This window comes from Mobula hypostoma, chromosome 19 (genome assembly GCF_963921235.1).
Source record: "Mobula hypostoma chromosome 19, sMobHyp1.1, whole genome shotgun sequence".
Lineage (NCBI taxonomy): Eukaryota > Metazoa > Chordata > Chondrichthyes > Myliobatiformes > Myliobatidae > Mobula > Mobula hypostoma.
This window is the reverse complement of record NC_086115.1, coordinates 63,311,995-63,330,952: the sequence shown is the minus strand read 5'-3', so window position 1 is coordinate 63,330,952 and position 18,958 is coordinate 63,311,995. Positions and strand designations below refer to the sequence as shown.

The 18,958-nt window shown below is 41.2% G+C and overlaps 1 protein-coding gene across 1 annotated transcript in view; it reads right to left on the bottom strand.

Moving 5' to 3' along the window:
• Positions 1–18,958, bottom strand: part of slc18a2 (solute carrier family 18 member 2) — an 84,092-nt gene that overhangs the window by 6,803 nt on the left and 58,331 nt on the right. The window contains exons 10-14 of the mRNA XM_063072051.1: positions 17,167–17,262; positions 14,190–14,268; positions 13,827–13,878; positions 12,146–12,209; positions 7,524–7,643 (exon numbers count right to left, since the gene is read on the bottom strand). Of these exons, the coding sequence (XP_062928121.1) occupies positions 7,524–7,643; positions 12,146–12,209; positions 13,827–13,878; positions 14,190–14,268; positions 17,167–17,262 (411 nt within the window). The remainder of the gene's footprint in view (positions 1–7,523; positions 7,644–12,145; positions 12,210–13,826; positions 13,879–14,189; positions 14,269–17,166; positions 17,263–18,958) is intronic.

Genomic DNA, 18,958 nt, shown 5'->3' with positions numbered 1-18,958 from the left:
GTGTGTGGAATGGGCTGCCAGCAACGGTGGTGGAGGCGGATACGATAGGGTCTTTTAAGAGACTTTTGGATAGGTACATGGAGCTTAGGATAATAGAGGGCGATGGGTAACCCTAGTAATTTTTAAGGTAGGGACATGTTCAGCACAACTTTGTGGGCCGAAGGGCCTGTATTGTGCTGTAGGTTTTTTATGTTTCTATGTTTCTATTTGTATCTAGGTTAAAATTCGATATTTTACCAATCATTAAAATAATGGTTGTTAAAATATCTTTTAAGGAAAGTCTGATGTAAGAAAGTACGTTGTGAAGAGGACATAAGAAAGCTATAAAGGGATTCACTGCTGATAATTGAGTGAGCAAAGGTATGGTAAATGAAGCAGGAAGTGTGAAAATCAGAAGCTTTCGGATGTACAGTAGAGAGCATCGTAACAAGCTACGTTGGCAGACAGGGGGGCTCTATAACAGGTAGTCAAAACTGCCCAACACAACACTGGCACCAGCCTACCTGCCATCAAGGCCATATATACAGAAAGGTGCCAGAATTGGGTAGGATCCCACCTACCCTGCTCACGGACTCTTTGTCCCACTCCCAACAAGGAGGAGGCTATGTAACGTCCACACCAGGACCACCAGACTCAAAAACAGTTACTTTCCCAAGCAGTAAGGCTGATCAACACCTCCACCCACCAACCACTCCGTCCACCAGCACTACCTTATCATTCGCTGTGTTCAGTCACTTCTGTGCCCAGCATCACTTTATGGACATACAATCAAGCTATCTTATGTATTAACGTATATTTATCGTGTTTTGTTTTTATTGTGTTGTTTATCTTTCTTTGTGCTGCATCAAATGCAGAGTAACAACTTTTCATTCTCCTTTACACTTCTGTACAGAAAAATGACATTAAACAATCATAAAACTTGAAGAATATGATCTAAAAGATGTGATTCCAGAACTCTGAGCTGCAGCATGATCTAGAGCATGGGGTCACAAAAGGGTCGTGTCCAGTATAGTAACGAATAAAGGGAACAGAATGCTACAGTTCTTTGCTTGGGAAATACAGATTTATTGCTTCTGCTATACAGGACATTTGTGACTCGCAGGTATTGGTCTATTTAAGGAAGGATGGTAATAGTTTATAAGCAATTTAAGGAAGGTTTACTAGATTGGTGTCTGAAAAATCACTGCTTGGAGATAGAACGATGTGGAAAGTCATGTTTTTATGACTATTTTGTAGCATGAAGACTTACATCAATGTCAGAAGCTGTCATTTTTTAGCTATAGCTGGTTCACTTCTGCTCCATTCCTTTCCAGTTCTGATCAAGGGCCTCGGCCTGAAATGTTGACTATTTATAACCCCTCTGTAGATGCTCCTTGACTTTCTGACTTCCTCCAGCATTTTTGTGTATGCTGCTCAAGAGCTGTAGCATCTGCAGAATCACTTGAGTCAGTCATGCTCTGCTATTTATCCTACAAGCCTGATTACACTTTCCTTTCTCGAGGGTTGTAGTCCCGTTTTCAGAGTCTTAAATCACACGAATAAAATCAGCAGCTCACATTGTGCAGACAGTTGGTAATCATGAAAAACATAACTCTTGAAATTTCCTCTGTCATTTTCAATTTCTCTAATAGAGCTCATTTACTGAGAATGAGAGAGTTACGAAAGGCAGTGTTCTGTCACGATTCTCTTATTTCCAGCACTCAAGAAGCAGCAGATACTTTCTCCGTAATTATGACCATTGGCTTCCTGTCAAACAGTCAACCCCATTTGATCCTTCTGGTCTCAACACTGCAGCCAGGATTAATGACCATTTGTCTGTTCTATAATCTGCATTTTTACACATGAATGTTTGTCTGTTTTTGTTTACAATAAACTGCTGTATGATCTTAAATATTATTGAGGGAAGAATTCCTGATGTTCCATTATTAACTGATTGTAGTCTATTAAAGGTCAAAGTTCAAAGTAAATAAATGTGTTATCAAAGTACATATACAACCCTGACAATCATTTTCTTGCAGGCATACTCAGTATAACTATCGTAGAATAATAGTCATAATAGAATCAATGAAAGACCGCACTGACTTGGAAATTCAACCAGAGTGCAAAAGACACAATCTATGCAAATACAAAATGAAAGAAATAATAACAACACATAAATAAGCAATAAATATCGAGAACATGAGAAGAGTCCTTGGAAGTGAGTCCATAGGTTGTGGACAGTGGCAGGCAAGTAAATTTCAGTGAAGTTATCCCCTTTGGTTCAAGAGCCAGATTGTTGAGGGGAGATATCTGTTCCTGAGCCTGGTGGTGTGAGTCTTGAGGCTCCTGTACCATTTTCCTGATGGCAGCAGCGAGAAGAGAGCGTGTCCTATATGGTGGGGCGGGGCGAGGTCCCTGACAGTGGATGCTGCTTTCCTGCGACAACATTTCATGTCAATGTGCTCAGTGGTGGGGGTGGGCGTGGGGGGGGCGGGTTCAGTTACTGATTTGAAGTAGATATTGACTTTTTAAGAGCGTTCTTGCTGTCTTGTTGTAAAATAATGGACCTGCACGTGGAAAAAGGAGAGTCACAATTGTACAGGCCATTTGTCAAACTGTAACCTTATGCTAACTGCATTGTGAAACCTGACAATTTTTTCTCTTAATATACTTCAAAGTTGCTGGTGAATGCAGCAGGCCAGGCAGCATCTCTAGGAAGAGGTACAGTCGACGTTTCAGGCCGAGACCCTTCGTCAGGACTAACTGAAAGAAGAGCTAGTAAGAGATTTGAAAGTGGGAGGGGGGGAGGAGATCCGAAATGATAGGAGAAGACAGGAGGGCGAGGGATGGAGCCAAGAGCTGGACAGGTGATTGGCAAAAGGGATATGAGAGGATCATGGGACAGGAGGCCCAAGGATAAAGAAAGGGGGAGGGGGAAGCCCAGAGGATGGGCAAGGAGTATAGTGAGAAGGACAGAAGGAGAAAAAGAAGAGAGAAAAAAAAGAAATAATAATAAATAAATAACGGTTGGGGTACAAGGGGGAGGTGGGGCATTAACGGAAGTTTGAGAAGTCAATGTTCATGCCATCAGGTTGGAGGCTACCCTGACGGAATATAAGGTGTTGTTCCTCCATCCTGAGTGTGGCTTCATCTTGACAGTAGAGGAGGCCGTGGATAGACATGTCAGAATGGGAATGGGACGTGGAATTAAAATGTGTGGCCACTGGGAGATCCTGCTTTCTCTGGCAGACAGAGTGTAGGTGTTCAGCAAAACGATCTCCCAATCTGTGTTGGGTCTCGCCAATATATAGAAGGCCGCATCAGGAGTACCGGACGCAGTATATCACCCCAGCCGACTCACAGGTGAAGTGTTGCCTCACCTGGAAGGACTGTTGGGGGCCCTGAATGGTGGTAAGGGAGGAAGTGTAAGGGCATGTGTAGCACTTGTTTAAGCAGAACACTGTTGTTCACACTGAGCTCTTCTCATCTCTGCCCTACCTCTGAAATAACACCTTCCATTTTCAAAAGCTACCCCTCACAAGTTCCCAAACAATGGATATTTTGTGTAGAAATCTCTCTACCGTGACTGTTAATTTGGCAGAGTAGTCCTCCAACAGCATTTGGCAGCTTTGACAGAGATTTTTTAATGGCACTGAAGATAAAATTGTGTGAAATGTGAGAGTTTTTTCCTTAGGAAGTATGAATAAGACTTGGAATATGTTATTTTAATGACCAAAGTAAAGTTAGGCGTGTCAATGGGATTACTTTGATAACAATTTGAATTGTTGCTTAGTTCAATTCCAACGTCATCTGTAAAGAGTCGGTACGTTCTCTCTATAGAATACATGGCTTTTCTCCGGGTGCTCCGGTTTCCTCCCATGGTTGAAAGACGTACCGGTTAGTAGGTTAATTGGTCATTGTAAATTGTACCGTGACTAGGCTTGGGCTAAGTCAGGGGTTGCTGGGTAGTGCAGCTCGAAGGGCTGGGAGGGCCTGTTCTGTGCTGTATCTCCAAATAAATAGATAGATAGAAACCCACTCTTCTCAGTTTGACAGAAACCACCTGTATGGCAGTTGTATGTTATCTATAGCATTGTAATGTACAGTTTTATTCTGAGAAGACACTTCATGTCCTAAACAGAGTGCACACTATACTCCTTCAATTATGAACCTGATTTATTTGCAATGTTTTGGAAGTGAGTCATCACTTTAAAAAATTGTTCTAACAAATGTAAGTGTGCTCGATGCTGCACTTTGCAAAATAAAAGCAAAGATGAAAGGCAGAAAATTACACCACTTGCAGGTAAAATGGAGGCCTAGTTCTGTCACCTGCTGATAGTTATGTCTGAGACGTTCACAAGTGGTTTTAAATCTGCCTGGCTGCTGTCACTGCAGTCTCCTGGGGCAAGTAATTTGTGTGATCGAATGTATCTGGACACACTGGTGGAACAGGAGGAAAATGGAGCATTAAGCAACTTCAAGCAATAGCAGGAGCTGAGGTGACTGACAAGGTTGCAGTGTCTTTCCGACCATCAGCCCTGACTTCGCTCCACACTGTTTATGTCCACATCACCACTTATTTACTTATCTGAAGATACAACATGAAACAGGCCATTCCAGCCCTTTGATCCTCACCGCCAGCAACCCCCGACTTAACCCGAACCTAATCATGGGTTAGGTTATATTGACTAATTAACCAACTACCCAGTATGCCTTTGGACTGTGGAAGGAAACTGGAGAACCCGAAGAAAACACGTATTCCATGGGGAGGACGCACAAGCTCCTTACAGAGGATACTGAGATTGAACTCTGACCTTCGATGCCCCAAGCTGTAACAGCGTCGCACTAACCGCTAAGTTCAATTAGTACTCAGAATTAACTCCACTTTCCACCCTTGTTCTTTTCCTTTTCTGCTTGAATGGACTGGAACTTTATTACCATTGCTCAAGACAACGAGATTCTGGTGCTACTCCAGTCGATGCAAAACATATATTTACAATGCACATGGTAGAGCTTAATTTAAAACAAAATTCCCATATTTACACATAACAAATGACTTTGATAATCCATAACACTCAAAGGCTACTGGTAAACCGGAATGCAGTATTATTCAGCTGCACAACAGCCCTCGGGAAAGCTAAAGGCTCAGGCTTATGTTTCCCACTGGAACAAGTAATCGATCAATCCAATCAGCCTCACTGGACATCTTCGTGTTGTTTCTAAAGCTGTGACCCTTTTCTTGAGCATCCATGAGGAGGATACAATGCAATACTCAGGTACTTAACTCAGAGCCAATAATAGACCTAGATTTCTATTTGACTGATATTATAACTTTTTGTTTTGCCAGCTACTCTTTGAACTGACTGAACATTTAGTGTTGAATCTATTATCAACTAGGACATTTAATATCTGAAAATATTGGAGGTTACTTGCTTTCATCAGAAGCCTTTGGTATTCAATTAATGTTGGCCAGAATTTGTAGAGATAGTTCCTTTGATCATTTTGATGTAAATATAAGAAATAGGAGCAGGAGTCGGCCATCTGGCCCATGAAGCCTGCTCCGCCATTCAATAAGATCATGGCTGATCTGGCCATGGACTCATCTCCACCTACCTGCCTTTTCCTCATAACCCTTAATTCCCCCTACTATGCAAAAATCTATCCAACCTTGTCTTAAATATATTTACTGAGGTAGCTTCCACTGCTTCATTGGGCAGAGAATTACACAGGTTACCAGATCCTCTGGGAAAAGCAGTTCCTACTCATCTGAACTAAATCTACACCCCTGAATCCTGAGCTTTGTCCCCTAGTTCTAGTCTCACCACTAGTGGAAACAACATTCCTGGTCGACCTTATCTAAAATTGACAGCAGTTTCAGCACTGATACAGAGAAACCTAATGAGTCCTATCATTGCCATCAATTCCATGATATGTGAACTTTTTATCCACCACAATAAATATGGACGACATGAGACCGCAGATTCCGAGTCCGGACAAGAAGGCTGCCGGAAGAACTCAAGGGGTCAAGCAGCATCTGTGGGGAGGGGAGAAGGAATTGTCGATGGTTCAGGTCAACACTATTAAGCATTTATTTGACCAAGATTAACCAAATCATTAACAATTCACTGAGCTTCAGGTTTTGCTAGCATCCCCTCAAACGCTGCTTATCGTGACACTATTCCAGCTTGGGGCAACAGAGCTTGGAGTTCATTTCTGACATCATCTGTAAGGAGTCAAAACATCCTCCCCATTAAATGCATGGGATTCCTCCGGGTGCTCTGGTTTCCACCCAGAGTTCAAAAATGGACCGGTAGGTAGGTTAATTGGTCATTGTAAATTGTCCCGTGATTAGGCTGGGGTTAAATCGGGGGATTACTGGGAGGTGTGGTTTGAAGGGCAGGAAAGGTCTATTCCACACTTCATCTCAATAAATAAATAAGCGCCCTGCAAAGTGAACTTCATAGGAGAATAAACTTAAGAATGGTTTTTAAACATTGTTAGCAGTTTTATCCCAATGCTTTCTTTAATATGACTAATGCTAATTAAAATTCATGTTTTATACTTTGTGCTCAGCCTTCTGCAAGATTGCTTTCATTTTAAAGGTTGATCAGCTAACTAGTTTCCTCCTTTGACGATACAAAAATTCATCACAGATACAATGAAATCCTAATGAGATGAAATCAATACCCTAAAGATGCTAAATTGTTCTGGGTACGTTATTTGATGCAACTACAAAAACATAAATTTGGGGCCAATGCATATTCACTGACGATGTGAAACATTTGCAAGCTTTCTTCCTAGTGGAGTCTCCAATCCAAGAATCTGAAGATGCTGGAATCTGGAGCAACAAATTATCTTCTGGGCATTCCCATTCCCCACTCCCATTCCAACATGTTGGTCCATAGCCTCCTTTTGTGTCAAGTTGTGGCCACTCTCAGGGTGGAGGAGCAACACCTTGTATTCCATCTGCCTAGCCTCCGACCTGATGGCATGAATATTGATTTCTCCTTCCAGTAATTTTTTTTCTTTACCCCTCTCTCTTCCCTGTTCTTCTATTCCCCACTTCTTACCTCTTCTCCTCACCTGCCTATCACTTCCCCCTGGTGTCCTCCTCCTTCTCTTTCTCCCATGGTCCACTCTCCTCTCCTGTCAGATTCCTTCCTCTCCAGCCCTTGACCTTTCCCACCCACCTGGCTTCACCTATCACCTTCTAGCTTCTCCTCCTTCCCCTCTCTACAGCTTTTTAATCGGGTACCTTCCCCCTATCTTTCCAGTCCTGAAGAAGTGTCTTGGCTCAACACATTGACTCTTTATTGATTTCCAAAGGTGCTTCCTGATCAGCTGATTTTTCCAGCATTTTGTGTGTGTGTGTGTTGCAACACACTCTTGGCAATATCTGTGGGAGGAAAAGAATGTCACCATTTTGGTTTGAAACCCTGCATCAAAACCAAATTATTTCCATTGATGCTGTTTGGCCAGGTTCCTTTTCCACACATTTTAACACATACAATCTTCTGATATGTTGCAGTGTGCTGTAAACGTACCTAATGCAAATCCCATGCAAAATGCAATATCTGCAATTGCATAAACACTTCCGTATACAGAGACATGACGCAGGTCCACTAAGTAACCCATAATTGGCATCATTGAGGAATCCACCATTCCTAAAAAGAATTAAAACATTGATTTAGGGATGACAATTCAGGAAGAGCAAGCTACCCTTTAATACCCAATGTATGATTCAATATTGTTCCTCGTTATGTACCATGTTGTATGACCTATGACCATAATTGTTCTTGGCAAATTTTTCTGCAGAAATGGTTTGCCATTGCCTTCTTCTGGGCAGTGTCCTTACAAGACGGGTGACCCCAGCCATTATCAATACTCTTCAGAGATGGTCTGCCTGGCATCAGTGGTTGCATAACCAGGGCGTGATATGCACCAGCTGCTTGTACAACCATCCACCACCTGCTCCCATGGCTTCACATGACTCTGCTCAGGGGTTAAGTAAGTGCTACACCTTGCCAAAATGTATCTCCACTCGTCAGCCTATTAATTGATAGACAAATTTCTTGGTGTTCACCTGGCGGAGAATCTCTCCTGGTTCCTCAACACCAGCTCCATAGCCAAGAAAGCCCAGCAGCGTCTCTGCTTTCTGCGAAGGCTGAGAAAAGTCCATCCCCCACGCCCCATCCTCACCACATTCTACAGAGGTTGTATTGAGAGCATCCTGAGCTGCTGCATCACTGCCTGGTTCAGGAATTGCACCGTCTCGGATCGCAAGACCCTTCCCCCAAGCGATCAGACTCCTCAGTACTCAGGGCCTAGACTGACATCTACATCATTTATTATCATATTGTAATTTGTCCTCTACTGTGCCTATTCTCTTGTTTATTAATTATTGTACTGTCCTGCACTGTTTTGTGCACTTTATGTAGTCCTGTGTAGGTCTGTAGTCTAGTGTAGTTTTTGTGTTATCTTACATAGTCTAGTGTAGCCTTGTGCTGTCTTACATAGTCTAGTGTAGTTTTGTGTTGTTTCATGTAGCACCAGGGTCCTGGAGGAACGTTGTTTTGTTTTTACTGCGTACTGTACCAGCAGTTATGGTTGAAATGACAATAAACTTGACTTGACTTGACTTATTTAAAAGGGCAGAGGAATTTGAAATATTGCACCATTAACATAGATGTACAAAAACATTAAAAAGCATTTGGAGCTGTATTTAGATGAGAAAGGCATAGAGGGGTATTGGCCTGTGGGCAAATCTGATTAATACCCATAGCATCGTGGTTTGCATGGGTCAGGGGTACAAAGAGGGGTATAGATAGGATAGAACAAATGGGCTTTTTACACTGAGGTTGAGTGAGACTACATCTAGACTTCATGGATTAAGGGTGAAAGGCAAAATATTTAAGGGGGACAGGAGGACGAACTTCTTCACAGAGGGTGGTGAGAATGTGGAATGAGTTGCCAGCACAAGCAGTGGAGGCAGGTTCAATTTCAACATTTAAAGGACGTTTTGATAAGTACATGGATGATAGGCATAGGGAAGGCTATGGTCATGGTGCAGGTCGAGGTGAGTAGGTGATAAATAGTTTGGCACGGACTAGATAGGTCAAATTTTCCTTTTTTTGTGCTGTAGTGTTCTATGACTCAACGATTCTAGGTGGGACAAAAGGGCCCATTTCTGTGCTCAGTGATTCTATGATGGAACCGTTTTTCCTTCTTGAATCGTTATTTGATCATCTGGATATTCCAAGCATTTGCTAATTTAGGTTAGAAGTTACTTTGGTTTACCAAAATCATTTATCTTTGAAAATTGTAAGTGTCACTCCACTCTTCAAGAAGGGACAAAGGCAGAAGAAAGGAAGTTATAGGCTACTTAGTCTCACCCTAGTGGTTGGGAAGATGTTGGAGTCGATTGTTAAAGAAGTGGTTACAGGGTACTTGGTACAGGGTACAGGGTACAAATGACGTGAGACTCACCGGTCTATAGTTCCCAGGATTTTCCCTTGTTCCATTCTTAAATAGGGATACAACATTAGCCACTCACCGGTCCTCAGGACCTTGCCTGTGGCTAGAGAGGACACAAAGAGCCCAGCAGTCACATCTTTTGCCTCCTTCAACAACCTGAGGTAAATCCTATCAAGCCCTGGGGACATATCTACCTTAATATTCATTAGGAGGCCCAACACTTCCTCCTCCTTGACCTTTAAATACCCTAACATATTTATACACTCAGCACCGATCTCCTGGTCCTCCATATCCTTTTCCTTGGTAAATACTGTGGCAAAGTACTCAATAAGTACCCCACTCACAATCTCTGCATCCAAGCAAATGTTCCCCCCTTTATCACATGGTGCCACCCTCAGTTACCCTTTTGTTCTTCACATATGCATAGAATTCCCTGGGATTCAGCTGAATCCTACTAACTAAAGGTGGAGGGGAAGGTAGGTTTAAGGAATTAGAGAGGCTACAGAAGGACTTAGACAGATTAGGAGAATGGGCAAAGAAGTGACAGATGAAATACAGTGTCGGGAAGTGTACGGTCATCCACTTTGATAGAAGAAACAAAAGGGTTGACTATTTTGTAAATGGAGAGAAAATACAAAAAAACTGAGATGCAAAGGAACTTGGGAGTCCTTGCACAGGATTCCCTCAAGGTTAATTTGCAGATTGAGTTGGTGGTGAGAAAGGCAAATGTGATGTTTGGATTCATTTTAAGAGGATTGGAATGTAAAAGCAAAGATGCAATGTGAACCTTCGAACCCTCTCCAGTTCAGTATATCCTTTCTAAGATAAAGGGCTCACAATAAAGGGCCCAAAACTGCTCACAATACTCCAAGTGAGGCCTCACCAGTGCTTTATAAACTTCCAACATTACATCCTTGTCCTCTTAAAATGAATGTTAAGAACATTAGCCACTCTGTCTTCCTCAGCACAGACTCAACTTGAAAATTAATCTTTAGGGACTCCTACACAAGGACTCCAAAGTCCCTTTGCACCTCAGTTTTTTTTGTAAATAGTCAACCCTTTCATTGCTTCTACCAAAGTGCATAGACATTGTATTCCATCTGTCATTTCTTTGCCCATTCTCCTAATCTGTCTAAATTCTTCTGTAGCCTCTCTACATCCTCAAAACTAATTGCCCCTCCACTGATCTTCATATCATCAAACTTTGCAACAAAGATATCAATTCCATCATCCAAATCATGACGTATAACATAAAAAGAACCAGCCCTAACACAGACCCCTGTGGAACACCACTAGTCACCAGCAGCCAACCAGGAAAGGCTCCCTTTATTCCCACTCTTTGCCTCCTGCTGATCAGCCACTGCTTTATCCATGCTAGTATCTTTCCTGAAATACCATGGGCTCATAGTTTGTTAAGCCGCGTCATGTGTGGCACCTTGTCAAAGGCCTTCTAAAAATCCAGGTGCACAATATCAAACAATTCTCCTTTGTCTATCCTGCTTGTTATTTCTTCAAAGAATTCCGACAGATTTGTCAAGCAAGATTTTCCCTTGGGGAAACCATTCTGACTACAGCTTGTTTTATCATGTGCCTCCAAATACGCTGAGACCTCGTCCTTAATAATTGACTCCAACACCTTGCAAATTACTGTGATCAGACTAACTGGCATGTAATTTCCTATCTTCTGCTCCTCTCTCCTCTTCAAGAGTGACTCTTCCAGTACCATTCCAGAATCTAATGATTCTTGAAAGGCAGAGGTTGATAGGATCTTGATTTGTCAGGGCATGAAGGGATATAGAGAGATAGTATGCAAATGAGGCTGAGAGGGAAAGTGAATCAGCCATGGTGAAATGGCAGAGCAGAGTCAGCTGACCAAATGGCCTCATTCTGCCCCTAATTCTTATAGTCTCATGGTCTTCAATGTGGCTAATATTCAAGTGCATAAAATGAATAAGTTAAAATAACAATTAATCTTCTAGAATATTAGTAAATGATTGAAGCTATTTTTAATTGTCCAGACAGTAAAATCTATGTGTTTTAACACAATTCATAATGATCTGAGCACAATTCTCCAAATTTTGTTATTTGACTATTTCACTGACCTAGGGAAGAACTAGACTGGACACTAAATCTGCTGAAACAGGGACAAGGTAAGGCAACGTTTTAAATGGCATTCTCAGCCTGGAGGCTCACGGACCCCGTGCTGAACTTTAGCAGTCCATGAGAACTCCTGAATGAGATGGAGAATCAATGTTTCTTGTTTTCCTGCATAAAAAGTGCTTGTCTTTCTTAATGTTTCATGTCCCTATCACAGTACTATATTCTAAAATGTTAATATGATATTATATGTTAACTATTTTTGTGAATGGGAAAAAAGCTATAACCTAATTTGTGAATTCTGTTTCATAGATAAACCATATTTTCTAGTTCCTTAAATATCACAGGTCAGATATAATGGTAAAGTTTTTATCTCTTTGTTTGATGTGGATTCTGGACAACAACCCAACGTGTACATTTCAGTATATCTGAACCTCAGGATAACATACAAGAATTATTTAATTTATGCTGACTTAATCATAATTGAGGTTGAACTTAACATAGACAATATCCTGTCTCATAAGATAGAGTTTCAAGCATTTCAGTTAAATCCTCAGTTAAGAAAAGAATGTCTTGCAAAGAACCTACTCCTCACCTATGGCAAAACCAACTCCAAAGTTTGGTATAATAAGTCCATAAATATTTTTGGCAAACGGCACCTGTTAATGAAACAGAGGTATTATTTATCTTGAAAACAAAACATTTTCTCTTAGTTCCTAATTTCTTCTGAAACTGCTTCTGTTCAGTTTCAGTAACAATTTCAGAATTGTAAACATCCATTCTTTGATTTATCAATGGAAGATAGGTATGTATTTCTTGCTAGTTTTAGGTCCTTACTGCAATACGAACATTTTAATAACAGTGAGAATCAATTCTGTGTACAACGTCAACAACTATTAATATTTTGCTTTTCCAACTTTTGATGGGAAAACATTGAACACTTAAAATGCTCGGAATAACTTGCCAATTTTAGCAGGTGGCTGACTTTGCTCAGCAATGGGTTAAATGTTTTGAGATTATGGGCAAATAAAGACTGTCAAATGTCAGATTTTTGTTCATTAATGAGGGCAATAGCTATTTTGGAATTGAAAATGTTTATGAATCTCCTAAAAAATAATTGTTGCCCAGACATAATACACGTGGTTATAGAATGGATTCCAGTCAAATTATATTGAAAATATTTTCTTTCCAAGCGAATGCGACAGTGGTTCAGTGGGTAACGCTGTGTTTCATCGCTCCATTGATCCTGGTTTGATCTCAAGCTCTAATCTGTCTATGTGGGTACTGAGTGCTAAATTCTAAAGCGATTGGACAGGCTAGATGCAGGAAGATTGTTCCCGATGTTGGGAAGTCCAGAACGAGGGGTCATAGTTTGAGGATAAAGGGGAAGCCTTTTAGGACCGAGATTAGGAAAAACTTCTTCACACAGAGAGTGGTGAATCTGTGGAATTCTCTGCCACAGGAAACAGTTGAGGCCAGTTCATTGGCTATATTTAAGAGGGAGTTAGATATGGCCCTTGTGGCTAAAGGGATCGGGGGTATGGAGAGAAGGCAGGTACAGGGTTCTGAGTTGAATGATCAGCCATGATCATACTGAATGGCAGTGCAGGCTCGAAGGGCCAAATGGCCTACTCCTGCACCTATTTTCTATGTTTCCATGTTTCTTCCTGTGACTGAAGGCTTTCCTCCCATATCCCAAAGGTTGCTGGGTAACAGGATGGAGCTGATGAGCAGGAGAGAGACTCATTATAAAGAAATCATTGAGAGAATGGTGTAGACAGGGTTGGCCCATTGACTGAAGCAAATAATGGAGGGAATGGTGTAGACGGGGTTAGCCCATTGATTGAGTGAAATATTTGAGGGAATAATTAAGGGAATGGTGTAGACAGGGTTAGCCCATTGATTGAGGGAAATAATCGAGGGAATGGTATATTGAGCCCATCAAGTCTATGGTGGCTGTCAGAGAAAATATCCTCTTTCTCTGTTCCATAAATTATGATAAGTCAGGGTATATGGGTTAAAGAGCCAACACTTATTACTGTTAAAACAAAGAAATTATGCCTTAGCTGCCAAAGTTTTAAATCATAAACCACTTCCACAAATAAATACTTAACATATCTGTAAACGGACTGGAGACAGTTAGCTTAATTTGAAAGCATTAATGTATTTCAGGAAATAAACACGTCACATTTCATTACAGGACATCTAAAATAAATCTTAAATGAGACTACTTAGTCTCAGGTATTTGGTGATCCTGTTACTGTTGCTAAACTTACACAAACAATGCTTATTCCGACGATTATCATTCCCAGCAGAGAACACAGCCACCTGGGGAAGGAATGGGATCTGGTCAGTACAGGATTTACAGACAATGCTCATCACTTCATTTCGAGGAGCTTGCACATCCTTAATATGGCAAGTGGCGGAGAAATGCTTTTGTCTGGTTGCTAAACCTATACATTTACTTTCATCAAATAAGCCCATATGAGTTCATTTCCTCAGCAAGTAGACATCCAGCTTAGTTGAAGATTTGAATCTCTGGATATCTATCAATCTGTTGCTTTCTTAAACTCATCAGACTCCGTTGCATAGATTTTGAGAGCCGTGTTTGATAAGCGGTTCACAGGATAATTTCCTACCTGCCCATTCTGTGCGCAAGGACACCAAAGACGTTAGTTCCAATTATATACGAGACACTTGCTGGAACAAAAGCGACGCCTGCAAATAAAACATAGCTTATCAGTATTAACGTCACTCAAACGTAATGAAATCGCTGACTGCTATTGATAACTGGAAGGGCAATAAAACGCTGCCATATGAATGAACAGTTCTCATTTCCTGTTAGGGGTTGAACTGGAATAACAGCCATTCAAAGATAATATCGGTAGTATTGTGTGAATTTTGAAACTAGTCTTTACTTTTAAACAGTTGCTTTTATTTGGTAATGCCTTCTGGAAGTGTATTGTTTACTGAACACAATTCATACTAATATTTACTAAGTATTTGTTATGGTTAACTAATAAATATCTAAAATTTGGTCATTATATATTGGTATTTTTCTTTTTGTGGGCCAGTAGTATTATCAGCTCGACCATTCCCTTTCTCTTCTACTTTCTGGGAGAAGGTACAGGAGCTTGAAAGCACATGATGTCCAGACTTAAGAAGAGTTTCTTCCCCACTGCAACCTGACTCCAAAGCCACAAGCACAAGCTGACTTCTTGCCCTTTCCTTTCCAGTCCTGATGAAGGGTCTCAGCCCAAAACATCGACTTTTGATTTCTTTCCACGGATGTTGCTTGACCTGCTGAGTTCCCCCATCAGGTTATGTGTGTGACTGCTTCTTTCACATGCCCTCAACCACATGCTGCTATGCTCTCCTCTCAGTTAGTCAGCTATTGTCACTTCAGTATTTTGTGCACTGCAATCATTGTACTTTGTGCCCATTATTGTACTTACTGTTGCAACTGGTGCTGCTTCCTGCAACTACACTCAATGGCCCCTTTATTAGGTACACCAGAACACAGCTCATAAATGTAAATATCTGATCAGCCCATCGTGTGGCTGCAATTCAGTTCATAAAAGCAGGCAGACATGGTTCAGAGGTTCAGTTGTTGTTCAGACCAAATAGCAGAATGGGGAAGAAATGTGACCTAAGTGACTTTGACCGTGGAAAGACTGTTGGTGCCGGACGGGGTGGTTTGAGTATCTCAGAACCTGCTGGTCTCCTGGGATTTTCACACACAACAGTTTTTTGACTTTACAGAGAATGGTGCAAAAAAAAACACCCAGTGAGTGGCAGTTCTGTGGACAAAAATGCCTTGTAAATAAGAGAATTCAGAGGAGAATGGCCAGACTGGTTCAAGCTGAGAGTAAGGCAACAGTAACTCAAATAACCACACGTTACAACAGTAGTGTGCAGAAGAGCATTTCTGAATGCACAACACATTGAACCTATATTTTATTAGAAGTTTGAGGAGATTTGGCTTGTCAACTAAAACACTTGAAAACTTCTGCATCGTGGAGAGCATTCAGGGCCCCAAACAGTCCTTCCAGGTGAGGCGACACTTCACCTGTGCGTCTGTTGGGATCATCTGCTGTATCCGGTGCTCCCAGTGGGGCCTCCTGTATATTAGTGAGACCCAACGTAGATTGGGAGACTGTTTCGCTGAGCACCTACGCTCCGTCGGCCAGAAGAAGGGAGACCTCCCAGAGACCACCCATTTTAATTTTACTTCCCATTCCCATTCCAATATGTCCATCCATGGCCTCCTCCACAGTAGTGATGAGGTCACATTCAAGTTGGAGAAACCACACCTTATATTCTGTCTGAGTAGCCTCCAACCTGACGGCATGAACATCGATTTCTCGAACTTCTAGTGATGACTCCCACCCGCCCTTGTGTCTTCTCCTAGCAGGTTCTGCCTACTCCACCCTTCATCTCTTTCACCAGTCAACTTCCCAGCTCTCTACTTCATCCCTCTCTCTCCCGGTTTCACCTACCACCTTGTGTTTCTGTCTGCCCTCCCCTACCCTTTAAACCTACCCCTCATCTTTTTTTCTTCAGTCCTGCCGAAGGGTCTCAGCTCGAAACGTTGACTGTACTTTTTTCCATAGATGCTGCCTGACCTGCTGAGTTCCTCCAGCATTTTGTGTGTGTCGCTTGGAGATCATTCTGACTGGCTGCATCTGTATGACCATCTGGTATGGGGGTGGGTCTACAGCACAAGATTGAAGTTGGTTCCAGAACTTGTAAAATTAGTAGGCTCCATCATGGTACTAGCCTCCACAGTATCCAAAACATATTCAAGGAGAGGTGCCGCAGTAATTCCTTCATTAAGGATTCCCACCACCAAGGACATGCCCTCTTCTCATTATTACCATTGGGAAGGAGGTACAGAAGCCTGAAGGCATGCACTCTATAATTCAGGAACAGCTTCTTCCCCTCTGTCATCCGATTTCTAAATGGACATTCAACCTACGAACACTACCTCACTATTTTCTACTTCTGTTTTTATTGCACTACTGATTTTAACTTAATTTAATACACACATATATACTTAATGTAATTCATTTTTTTCTCTATTTATCGTGTACTTCATTGTACTGCTGCTGTAAAGTTAACAAATTTCTCAGCATTTGTTGATGATACTAAACCTGATTCTTGGATGGGCTGCAGAACCAGAGAGCATTCCTGTACCTAATAAAGTGGCCAGTGAGTGTATCAAACAATAAACTAATCTAATCACTTGAAAGGTCAGTGTACCTCAGACATAACAAGTATTCAACTCCTTTAGAGGCAACTCATATTCTAATTTAACAGTAAAAAGTGCAACAGGCAAACCGTGTTGTAGATTTGAGTTTGGAACTAATGGAGAATTAGAAAAAGATTGCCCATGATGTTTGATGTGATGGTGCAGAAGGTACATCAAGAAGCCTTTCTCTTCTGGGTAAGTGAGACCAGAACCAACTCCTTCAGTAGATTCATAAGATCTTCGTAGTCAGTCATGGGGAAGCAATCACAATGTCTTCATTTATGATGTCTAGAGGAATTCTTTGATGGTCTTCCCTGATGGTTAAGAAGGATTTCAAACAAGAAGTGGTACAAGTTTATATTTACCCAGTTGCCATTTCGCTGAACACATGGTCTCCATCATCCAGATAGGCAAGGCTGGTTCCAACATGGCAATGCCCATGTTTGCAAAGCATATGGCTCCTTAGTAACAGAAACAAGTGGTTAATAATGCACACCAGTTATTCATTCTCGTACATTGCCAAGAGAAGGTAATAAAATGAATTGAATTCAGAAGGACTCTTGAGAGAAATATATACTTTATCTTAAGTCATTCTAAGAAAGAAGAGACAAAATAAAATCTAGCTATGTGAGTAATCATACAAACTATTTCTATTTTTTTCACATTTTAATATTTAGTATTAAAAGGTTAAACCACATGTAAACAAGTCTGTTCAATTTTCAACAGGTTTAATCAAAAATGGAACACATCAATATTTGCATCACTGTTTGCCAAGATGTAATCTATTATTGCATCAAGCCAGATGATAGACTAACCTTTGAGGCACACGTAAAACCATTCAAAAATTATTACTCTTGTAAGATGTGAGAATATGTTATCATGAAAACGTCTCATCTTAGTCTCACATGAATACCACATCCAATCTACAGAAATATTGGCTGCATTTATATACTACTGTCCTGAGATTCATAGTTATCAAGTGACAAGACTACCTTAAATGTACAGTAGAGTTAATGTCAAGAGTGTGATATTTATACAGCAAGCCTACTGGGCCCATGTTAATTAGATTTTGTATCAAGGCAATATTCATATCTTTACGTCACAAAATACACAGCAATTGAACTTTGGAAAGTGAAGTAATGAGAAACAAATTGCAAGAAATTCAAGCGGATCAGGAAGTAACAATAGAGAGGGAGATAGTGAATCTTTCAGGTCAATGACTGGAGGATTTTCATCATTAAGGACTCTCACCACACCGGACATTCTCTTCCTCATTACTACCATCAGGGAGGAGGCACAGGAGCCTAAAGACCCACACTCAACATTTGAGGAACTGCACCCTCTTCTCTACCATCGGAATTGTGAATGATTCATGAATCTATGACAACTCTTTTACTGTTCCTCTTTCGCACTCTTTATTTACATATTTATTTTACGTACAATAATGTTTCTGCTTTGCACTGAACTTCAGCAACAAAACAAATTTCATGACATACGGTATGCCAGTGAAAATAAACCTGATTCTGATTTTCTGCAGAACTTAGAAATTCCATGATCAACTAGTTTATTTTTTTTAACCAATATGCATTTTATTCATGGAGCAGACCAACAAGCAGCAAATATTATTATAGAACAATGCACAGCAGTTTAAATGGAATAACATTTTATTGGAAAAGAGACATGAAAGACGACAAAAGTGGATCCTTCCTAACTTAGGGAGATATTTTTGGTCTGTAAATTCCAGTGTCCATCCTCTCCAGGTTACTATTGGGATTGAAGTCCTCTGGAACACTGCTGACCATCTCACCCCAGTTAGACCAAGTCTGTCATTCGTAATGTCTGTCACAATACAATAGCAGACTTCCTGTTTTAAGAGTCCACCAGTCAAAAGTTTGAGTGTGTATGGGGTGGACAGGGTTAGGGGTAGCACCTGTGGTGAATGGGCTTATTGTGTCCATTCTGGGGCAGAATGTCCTTTGACCCCCACTGGACACTCTGCTCTCACCTGTGGCTCCAATAGCTGCCACACCCAGTACACCACTTCAACAGGCAGGCTAAACCAGGTGAGGGTAGCCAGTGGCCTCATACCTCAGTGAGATAGGGACGTGTTTGTCCCAGCATGCTAAGTCAACTCTGGCAGACTGGGTGAAATCTGCA